Genomic DNA, 10,728 nt, shown 5'->3' with positions numbered 1-10,728 from the left:
AACTGATATTGCTTCAGACCGAGTCTACAAATGGAAGGTATAAGTCAATGTGGTATTGGGCGATCGACTTGAGTCGGTTTAGACTTGAGTTTCCCTAAATCACATACTTTACTTTATTAAATTGATGTTTGCATGGATTTGATTGATGTACTTGTTCTCTTGATTTATAGATAGCAGGTATTAGACGAGTAATCTTATGACAGAAGTGCCTGATGGTAGCGGGATCGCCACGGGCACATTGCACGATGTCACAAGATAGTGTATTGGCGAAAGTGCCAAAGTCTGTCACCGGATGATTGGCTATCGATGTGGATAGAATTGTAGCTTTTTCTATTACTGGTGATCGGTACCGTATTGATGTGGATAGAATCGTAACTTCTTCTATTACTGATTATCGATATCATATCGATATGGATAGAATCGGAGTTTCTTCTATTACTGGTGATCGATACTATATCGATGTGGATAGAATCAGAGCTTCTTCTGTTACTGGTGATCGATACCATATCGATGTGGATAGAATCGGAATTTCTTCTATTACTGGTGATCGATATGGAATGCCAACTTTTGGAAACCGGGATCCCTAGACTAGGATTGAGTCTAGTCTGAATTGTAAAGTTGCGAGCATTGTCGACAGTCTGATATTGATTATGTTTCAGATTTTGATACATATTGTTGTTATCTGTTACATGCTTTATATTTGTTTATATGATTTCATGTTTCGTTGATTTATGATGGGATTATATTCTCACCGAAATTATCCGGCTGTTGTCGTGTTTGTATGTGTGCAGGACAACAGGTGGGACAGGTTCAGGGTTGAGGAGATGAAGAGAGATCGTGATTAGAGTGGAGGCTCCAGACTTGGATTAGAGATAGGGTTGGACACTTGATATTAGCTGTTAAACCTTAGTTGAATAAATGTATGTGATACAGGACTTGTACTTTTATACTGAGATGTATATACGTTTTATTTCACTACGTTCCGCATTTAAAAAAAAAAATTTTAGACCCTGTTTTATAATTGATTAAATAGTCCCAATGATGATTAAGAACATGATTAGCGTCAGGGTCCCCACATACCACCACCATCATCAGTGAAGGGAGTTAGAAGTTTCCTAGGACATGCCAGTTTTTACCGGCGTTTCATTAGAGATTTTTCTAAAATTTCTATCTTCCCTACTCATGAAATATGTGCCATTTGATTTCAATTTTGACTGTTTGCAGGCATACAAGAACCTCAAGGAGCGCTTGGTGACAACTCCTATGTTGGTGGCACCGAAATAGGATCTGCCCTTCGAGATAATGTGCGAAGCCAGTGATACGGAGGTTGGTGCTGTTGTAGGCCAAAGGCGGAACAAGGTATTTCACACAATATATTATGCGAGTAAGACTTTAGATGAAGCACAATTAAATTATGCAACAACTGAAAAAGAATTACTTGCAGTAGTATATGCACTTGATAAATTCCATTAATAAATCATTGTGTTTACTGACCATTCCGTACTTAAATATTTGCTTGCTAAGAAAGAGGCAAAACCACGATTGCTTAGGTTGATCTTACTTTTACAAGAGTTTGACCTCGAAATAAAAGATAAAAAAGGTGTAGAGAACGTAGTAGTTGATCATCTTTCTAGGCTTGAGCATGTTAGAAAAAATTGTGAAATTGATGAGATAAATGATTGGTTTTCGGATGAACAGCTGTTAGAAGTGAAAAATTGTCCATGGTTTGCGGATTGAAAGAAATTCTTTTATGACATGAAATATTATTTTTGGGAAGAACCCTTCCTTTTCAAAATCTGTACAGATGTCATGATAAGGAGATGTGTAGCGGAAGAAGAGATGAGATTGATTCTTAGCCACTGTCATGACCGCGAGGTAGGTGGTCATTTTGGACCCACACGAACAGCATCCAAGGTACTCGAATGTGGCTTTTATTGGCCAACTCTATTTAAAGATGCACGTTCATTTGTCCTCTCTTGTGATAGATGCCAACGCACATGTAATATTTCTAATCGCCATGAGATGCTTTTAAATAATATTATCGAGTGCGAAGTCTTTGATGTTTGGGCGATATATTTCATGGGACCGTTTCCAACTTTTTTCACGAAAAAATACATTTTGGTTGTGGTTGACTATGTTTCCAAATGGGTGGATGCAGAATCATATGCCGCAAATGATGGTCAAGTGGTGCTGAAATTTTTAAAGAAAAATATTTTCAACAGATTTGGAACACCACGAGCAATCATTAATGATGGTGGCACACATTTTTGCCATAAATGTTTTGAAAAACTTTTGGGCAAATATGGGGTCACTCATAAAATCTCCACTCCCTATCATCCCCAAACAAGTGGTGAAGTGGAGGTGTCGAATCGGGAGATCAAGAGGATTCTGGAGAAGGTTGTGGGGATAAATCGAAAAGACTGGTCGTTCAGGTTAGATGACACGCTTTGGGCATATAGGATTGCTTTTAAGACACCTATAGGCACGACACCGTATCGGCTACTTTTTGGAAAAACGTGTCATTTACCTGTTGAGTTAGAACATAGAGCTTATTGGGCAACAAAAGCACTGAATCTTGATTTTGCCCTTGTAGGTGAACACATGTTGCTACAGTTGGACCAATTGAAAGAATTCGGGGGTCAAGCCTATGACCTGACGTTGACCTACAAGGAGTGTACAAAACAAGCACACAAAAAGCGCATTACACCGAAGGAATTCAAAGAAAGCGAAGCGATGCTACTGTATAACTCCAATTGCGCTTATTTCCTGGCAAGCTCAAGTCAAGGTGGACGGGCCTTTGTTTCCCTCGGGAGCCACAACTTTGAGAGATGGAAAAAAATGAGCCGTTCATAGTCAATGCTTAATGACTGAAACAATATTTGGGTGGCACAATGGAGCCACAAATTGGAGTCACTCGATTCCAAAATAATCAGAGCTGAGAGGAACCTACAGTCTAGCTCTAGACTATAAATTGAGAACTAATTTCTTTCTCTTTCCATTAATAATTTTTTTTCTTCCTTTTATTTATTTAGTTGTGTTTTTTTATTTTTTTTAAATTAGATTTTGATTGTTTTTATTTATTATATTGATTTTTTTTAAAATTTGTGAGTGTTCGCGACCGAGCGGTAAATCTTTACTGCTCGAGCGCGAACACCTCTGGCCGACCATAAATTACAGAGCAGTTTGCGCTTGGGCGGTAAATTTCTACCGCTCGGACGCGACTTCCTTTAAAGTCACGCCCCCTTCCCTTTTTCTCATTATGCACGAATTTTTCCCCCAAACCCTCCTAAAATCGCCCTTTTTTGTTTCTTCAGCAGGCATCGCTTCATTACGGCTTCAATCGACGTGGTTCTCACCCCTCAGAAGGAATTAAGAGGCATCCTCTCTCTCTCTCTGGTCACCTTCTACAACACTCTTTCTCATGGCCCCCAAGAAATTGAAAGGTAATATTAGTTCTTCCTCATCTTCTTCAATTGATAGGGCTCGATTTGTGAATGAGGCGGCTAGGGCACGATACGATCATGCTAAAATTCATAGAAACCCGATAACCGAGAGAGGATTTCGTATGAAATTTGAGGATAGACATCTTGGGCCTATTCCTAGTTTGAGTAGACGGAGATGAGAAAAGTTTGGAAATAAACCCACTGCCGCTGTTGTATCTGTTGTGCGGGAATTTTATGCAAATGCGGTGGAGCGGACGGATGGTAAGACTTTTGTTAGAGGTCGAATTGTGTCGTTTAATTTTGTCACAATTAACTCACTGTTAGAAACGGCCGAGGTTGATGACTCTAGATTCAAGGCATTGGTCTCTAACCCCGATTATATACTCGAGGCAAAGTGCCATCCGGGCGCGACTTGGAAACCGTTGGGCGGGCCGCCAAGTTGTTTTAATGAGAAATATTTGAAAGCCAAAATTGCCCTGTGGTATCTATTTGTGGCAAGAAGGATGATGTCGATCTCGCATAAGAGCGAGGTGCAAAAAGATCTGGTAGTGCTGTTGTTTGCCTTGTCCGAAGATTACGACATCAATGTGGGAAAGCTCATCAATTCGCAAATCGTGGTGAGTGTTCATATCAGCCAAATCGGTTTGTTCTTTCCCACTATCATATCGGAGTTGTGTGCCAGGACAGGGATTGTATTCCGTGATGACGAGGAGTGGCTGCAGCCGATAAAGGCTATTTGTGTGGAAGACCTACAGAGGAAAAGTGCTAAGCGACAGATTGAATTCCCCACTCACGAGGGAGGTGAGGGTGGATCGAGCACCGTCGCCCCGTACTGCCTATAGCCACAACCCTAGAGGCGGTCCCAGAACGATAAGATGGATGAGTCGCTCGCCTTCATGGCGCATCAGGACCAAGTCAACGCGAACTTTAATGATCACTTTTCCTACGTTGAGTCCTTGATGTGCACCATGCTCATCCAAGGGGGCGCTGACCCAGAGGCCATACCACCACCTCGTCCATTAATTCCCCCATTCCACTTTTAGTATGACTATCAGCAGCAGAGGGATGCACATGGGATACCACCGCCGGAACACGAAAAAGAAGAGCATTGATCGGGGGAGTTCACTGTTAACCCTTTTTTTCGTTTTTATTTTATGCTGCATTGTGTAGTTTGTTATCATCATTATTGCATTCTGTCATTTACATTGCATTTGTTTTTGTGTTCTGCATGTGTGTTTTGTTTATGTGTTTTAGTCTTTTGTGCAATGGGGACATTGCACACACTTAGTATGAGGGGATCGAGGGTCGTTTGTGTATTACATGTGTTGTTAATTGATGGTGAATCAATTATGTTGGTAGCCGATGATGATGTTGGGATTGATGAATTACATGTTTCTTAGTCTTGTCACTCGTTATTCTACCCTATCTGGTAAAAGCATGCATTTCAGTATGAACTGTGAATTTTTAAATGCACATATAATGGGTTTTGGTAGTTGTGTGAATGACAGTCGAGTTTAAAAAAAATTGTGGGGGAAACTGGAGAGACATGAGATGCGAATAGAATTTGAATGCATGTCTGTTGAAAGGAGTGACTGACCAGTAGCATGAACTCGAGTAGAAAACCTTAGTAAATTTAGAATAACCTTCTTCCCAATCGTGCATAGAACCTGAAAATTCGTCCCTAGGCCAAATAAATGAACATACCTTATATTCAGAGCCTAGGGAGTACACATTATAAAATTATGCAGTTATTCAAAAAAAAAATGTCAAAAACAAAATGGGATGTAAGGTGTGGGTAGGTCAAAAATGGATGAAATCTTATCCCTAGGCTGAAAATATGGAAATGTATGACGTCTAGGAATGTCGGATGAAAATTCTGACAAGTGCATAATGAAAATGATCGGTGTACTCCTAATCTTTTTGGACCACTTGAGCACATGTTGACATTAACCCCTCTAAATATCGTTGTGCAACCATGAAATTCTACCACATTGTGTTCATTGGTCGATCACGAATAGAAACGTAATTCAGGAGAGTGAAAACTTGCGTTGAATTGTTGGTTTGGTGACTCACATGATTTGTGAGTAAAACTACCTGAAGCACAAACTAGTAGAACCCACAACACATACGCAAACAAATTTTCGATTCAAAATAAAATGCTATGTGGTGCTGGAAAGGGGGTGTTAATGGATGTTGTGACGTGACTAATGAGGTATATTTCAAAAATCCACAGTGACATTAGATACCAATTTGCTGTTCCGCCATCAAGTTGCCTGTTTAGTACTTTTATTTTATGTCTTATTTTGTGTCTTAGTTGATGTCTATGACTTATTTTGCTTAAGGGCAAGCAAAAGGTCAGTATGAGGGGGTTGATAAATGTTGTTTTTACGTGTTTTATTGCATTAGTTTATTGTGTGTTTGGATTATGTGTGTGTGCATTTCATATACATTTTGTTCATTTTAGATTTAGCATATGCATATGATCGTGTCTAACTCATACGTGATGAATTTGCAGGTGAAATGACCGGATAATTGAAATCGAGACAGAAATGTGCAAGACACAAGAAATTGGAGAGCACTTGGTAGAAAGATCGGGGCTCGGGCGGTAGAATCTTACAACTTGAGCGCGAGGAGGGATTTCCAGAAGTTTTGACAGAAGAGTTGGCGCCCGAGCGGTAGGATCTTACCGCTCGAGCACGAGTGGTGCCTGTGCCATGCCAAGTGAATATTACAGAAGAGTCGGCGCTCGGGCGTTAGAATCTTACCGCTCGAGCGCGAGTGCCGCACCTTAGAAGCAGAATTACAGAGGAGTTGTCGCTTGGGTGATAGCATCTTATCGCCCGAGCGATACTCAATTTGGAAAAAAACATTGAAGATGATTTCTTGCCTTCCGGGGGAGGTTGCCAAGTGTAGCTGCATAAAGGAACCCTAGGGACGAAAAATTGGGGACTTTTTAGCAGCTAAGGAGTTGGAAGGAGAGAAAAAGGCTTGGACAAAGCTATGAGTTGAAGATTTCAAGATTTCCGGGAAACGTTCTTCGTCTTTTCATCACGTCTAGTATTTCTAGTTTAATTCTTCTTGTTTAATTATTGTTTTGCTTAGTTTGATCATGAATTCTAGTAGCTAATTTTCATTATTTGTTAGGATTTAAGGGGATCCAACCCCGAAACCGAGTTTAGTTAATTCATCTATCGACTTTGATTTATTCTTGATTGTACTATTATTTTCATTGCGTTGTTAAAACGTAACTAACTTTAATAACGATTTTATATTGCGAGTAGCCCGTGATAGGAACGAGTAGCATAATCCGTGGATTTACAATTTACATAGAAATATGAAGTCGGATACATGTCGATAATCATTGTCCAGTATGTTGAAAGCTAGGGATTTCATAGAACGACATGCAATTCACCTTTGATAAATAATTAAAAAGATTTAATTACTTCAATGTGTTGAATTAGTATGGTATAGCTCGAGAGGGCGTGTTCAATTGGATAGAAAATCATGTCGAAAGCATAGATTATTGTTGAACGAATTAAGTAAATTAATGAGGGGTAGGTGAACCGAGATTTTCAACAAATTCATTTCTCATTGAATCTTTACTCAATCATTTTAGCTTATTTATTTCATCATTTAATTTGTGAATCATTTTGTTGAGCTTTTATTTAATTATCGTAGTAGTAAACAATCATCTGAATTATCGTTGCTAAAGGTTTAATAACTGAGAATAACAATTGCGAAATACAGTCTCTAGAGAAACGATAGTCATACTCTCGTACACTATATTATAACTTGTTATCATATACTTGCGATTATTTCGAGCTTGAATATTATTAATTTTTACTTAGGATTTTACAGTGCAAGTTTTGCTCGATCTTAACCCATAATTAAGGTTATTAGGTTAAGGATTCATATTTTTGTAAGGAGGCCACAACCATAGCCACCATTCATTCATAATTTTCGAAAATGCTCTTCTAAAAGTTCTCCAAAATTTTCGGACACCTCAAAAGAGTTTAGGGTTTGAGCCGTCTTTTGGTTTTGCTATCAAACGATAAAAAATTCTTCTAAATTTTGTTTAAATCATAAGAGTGTCCAAAGACATTATTTGAAGTCAAATAAAATTTTTTACCTTCTGCTACGTTTTAGGCACGAAAAAACTGATTACCCAATAATTTCTAATTTGTTGTTCAAAAATTTAGTCAAAATTGGTTTATCAGTTGAAAGTTGGGCTTTCTGGAGAATGTTCTTTTACAGTGTACATGGGTTTTTAGTAATTTTCATTTGGGTTTTTAGTAATTTTCATTACATATCAATATATAATAACACCAATAATGAGTGTATTTAAACTGTATGTTAATTACGATGGACCAATGGAGGATCTCCACGTGTCAAGAACGAGGATAGGGAGTATACGACTTGTGTGGTCCGAAATCGCAACCGGTTAAAATAGTTTTGATGGCCATATCCAGAACTGATCCACTGGATCGGTGCCACGTGTCCAAATGGGTATCACCAATTCTTGATTTTCAACGCTTCACGCAATATATCTGAGGGAACGAAAGAAATTAGGAATCAGTGAGAGCGAGCACTTCACCGAAGCATATGGCATCCACAGTCATGAGTTCACTGAGCCTAAAGCCCAGTCCCATCTCCGCCGTGGTCGAGAGGTCCTCAGCCGCTAGAGGGTTGCCGTCCCTCGCCAGAACCGGCACTTTCAGAGTCGAGGCTTCAGGCAAGAAGATCAGGACCGACAAACCCTATGGTTAGTGCGTACCTCGCCTCATCGTTCCGTGTGTCTTTAAATGTTTGTACTGCAGAAATGATTCATACATACAAAGAAAACTCAATATTTTTCATTTGTTACGTAATTGTTTTAGGAGTTAATGGTGGAATGGACTTGAGGAATGGACTAGATGCCTCTGGTAGGAAGGCCAAGGTTCGATATTAATCATCACGTACCCATCGATCCAACATATTTAGCCACGCACCACGATATATGGAATCCTTATTATATATGTATATATTGATTAATCTCAGGGGAAGGGTGTGTACCAATTCGTCGACAAATACGGTGCTAATGTCGATGGATACAGGTGATCCGTTCATTCATTGTTTGGTGTCCATTTATGCAATAACATATATATATATACATATATATATATTGTAACAGTACTCGCATATGAATATCGAATAATCATATGATTTTATTTAAGATCTTTTGTAGTTGATTTATTAATCTTCTTCTTCGATGATATTAATACACTTCGATCGTCTGACACCGATCACAAACAGAAGGGAATCGATTTTCACAAACCAAATGCGTAAAACAATGGTGATATATTTCTTTGCTTTCGCTATCAAGTCTTCGGCCCCTCTCTTTTGGTTATAGATGATTATGTTTAGTGAAGTAGGATTAGGGAAGTTATATCTAGAAAATAACCACTCCCTCCAATAAATTTAAATTGTTTGTATCAGGTCGGGTCGGCCCTCATGGCCAATCCGTTAACCCACTTTAATTTTTTCCTTACAGATACTTTTGTCATGCTATCGAATAAAATATAGTATTAGTGTATATTCAGGCTGTACCTGTCTTCGATGAGGCAAAAATCTAATTAAAATTTAAAATGAGCCTTGTTGTGATAAATATCGATATATATGTAATAAAAAAAAAATCGGGCCGTCTCCATGGCCAGACGGTGGCCTTCTTGGCCTCGTAGAAGGTCCAGTCGAACAACATATTAAAGATCGTGTCCTAACTCTACGTTCAAATGTATGCAGCCCCATCTACGATGAGAAGGATTGGTCACCAAGTGGAGATGTTTATGTTGGAGGTAGATTAATTAATCTCTTTTTCCTTTTAAAAAATATTGAAGTATATGATTATAATAAATTAATGAAAAAAATTGATTAAAGAAGAATGGTCGTCCTAATCGCAGGCACGACGGGGTTAGCTATCTGGGCTGTAACTCTTGGTGGTCTTCTTCTTGGTGGTGCCCTTCTTGTGTACAACACAAGTGCCTTGGCTCAGTAATGAAACATGTGTTCAGTTACACTGGTATTAGTAGTTTAATTTGTGTTTGGGAAAACCTTATATTGTTGAATATGTTATTCTAATCTGTAATTTAATAAGGTATTAAATCTACTAAGGTTGTTTTCTTCTAAAGACTTGAGTCGATGTGCACATTGGGCAGAAACCTTTCTGCCCAATGAGTTCGATGAAAATAAAATTCGTAAGAACAACTTAATGAAATACAGAAGTGGGTGTTGAAAATTTTAAAAGCAATTGATCGATTCAATGTGCAAGACATATGAATATAAATGCAGCGGTTGTGGTTGGGAAAATTGTCATGTTTTCTGGTTTAGTATCTATTTTATCAAAGTTAGCATTTGCATGGTATGTTGGATCTCGGTTTTCTCGTGTCCAAAATGCAACGGAAGTTTTAAAAATTTTATTTTATTTTGACAATCAAAATATTCTTTGGACACTCATATGGTTTTAATGAACAAACACACATAGAATGATAAAGAATTATACCTTTGATGAATAAATTTCACTTGGCTCTAACTACACCGATATTAGCGGACGTAGCTCTTGTTGTAAATCCCTACGATCGTTCTTCGATCTCTGAATCAGGTCCACGACCGAATTATTTGTTTCTCTTCTAATTTGCACTAGATTGTTTCTCTTCTAATTTGCACTAAAAAATTAGAAGATGTTTTGCGTAGAGATAGAACACAAATAAGAAAACGACTCAATACTATAAGACGATTTTTTTTTCCCGCAAAAGAAAAGATATTTTTAAGAGCAACATGGGAAGAGCCGAAAGTTTTATGAATTCTCTGTTCAAAGATTTTCGGATGATTTGCTAAAAACTAAATTCCTTATTATTATTTTTCTAATCTTTGATTTACTTAATTAATCTATTAATTAAGATAATTAAAGATTCCAAAAAATCATGCCAATTTATCTTTGAAACTTTCTTAAAATAATAATCAAAATCATTATTTTATTTCTAATCCATAATTTACTTAATTAATCCAATTAATCAAGTTAATTAAGGATTCTAAATGCATCTCATATCGTGTCAAATCCCGATTAATGCATATATTATGAGAATATCATGCATCAAAATTATTTTGCTTTGTGTGCAAGATTTTAAATTATGGTATCTAAATATCTCCATATTACATAAATCAATACCATATTTAATAAAAAAAAAACTTAATGAGCTATATTTTAATTCATTAAAATATAATTTAATTATTAAAGCCCATTTGAACTTTA

At 37.6% G+C, this 10,728-nt stretch overlaps 1 protein-coding gene and 1 long non-coding RNA gene across 2 annotated transcripts; both read left to right on the top strand.

Annotated features, from left to right (window-relative positions):
* The first annotated feature begins 749 nt into the window (after positions 1 to 749).
* On the top strand, positions 750 to 6,629 carry LOC140989616 (uncharacterized). Its single transcript, XR_012177545.1, has 3 exons — positions 750 to 920; positions 1,225 to 1,359; positions 5,959 to 6,629. It is a non-coding gene; the product is annotated as an uncharacterized lncRNA (long non-coding RNA).
* A 1,337-nt stretch (positions 6,630 to 7,966) lies between these two features.
* LOC140981142 (photosystem II 10 kDa polypeptide, chloroplastic) lies at positions 7,967 to 9,606 on the top strand. The gene is made up of 5 exons (XM_073447433.1): positions 7,967 to 8,205; positions 8,321 to 8,379; positions 8,481 to 8,536; positions 9,222 to 9,274; positions 9,380 to 9,606. Exons 1-5 carry the CDS (start codon positions 8,046 to 8,048, stop codon positions 9,472 to 9,474), a joined length of 423 nt encoding a protein of 140 aa, XP_073303534.1. The 5' UTR covers positions 7,967 to 8,045; the 3' UTR covers positions 9,475 to 9,606.
* Positions 9,607 to 10,728: the final 1,122 nt, after the last annotated feature.

Source organism: Primulina huaijiensis, chromosome 1 (genome assembly GCF_012295235.1).
Source record: "Primulina huaijiensis isolate GDHJ02 chromosome 1, ASM1229523v2, whole genome shotgun sequence".
In the NCBI taxonomy this organism is placed as follows: Eukaryota; Viridiplantae; Streptophyta; class Magnoliopsida; order Lamiales; family Gesneriaceae; genus Primulina; species Primulina huaijiensis.
The sequence above is the reverse complement of the archived record's forward strand: the minus strand, read 5'-3'. Positions and strand labels throughout refer to the sequence as shown.

Excerpts from the sequence above, each read along its gene's own strand:
- LOC140981142 (XM_073447433.1), top strand. The coding sequence starts at position 8,046 with ATGGCATCCACAGTCATGAGTTCACTGAGCCTAAAGCCCAGTCCCATC. Across the intron at positions 8,537-9,221 it reads GCTAATGTCGATGGATACAG|CCCCATCTACGATGAGAAGG; the intron begins GTGATCCGTTCA and ends AAATGTATGCAG. Across the intron at positions 9,275-9,379 it reads TGGAGATGTTTATGTTGGAG|GCACGACGGGGTTAGCTATC; the intron begins GTAGATTAATTA and ends TCCTAATCGCAG.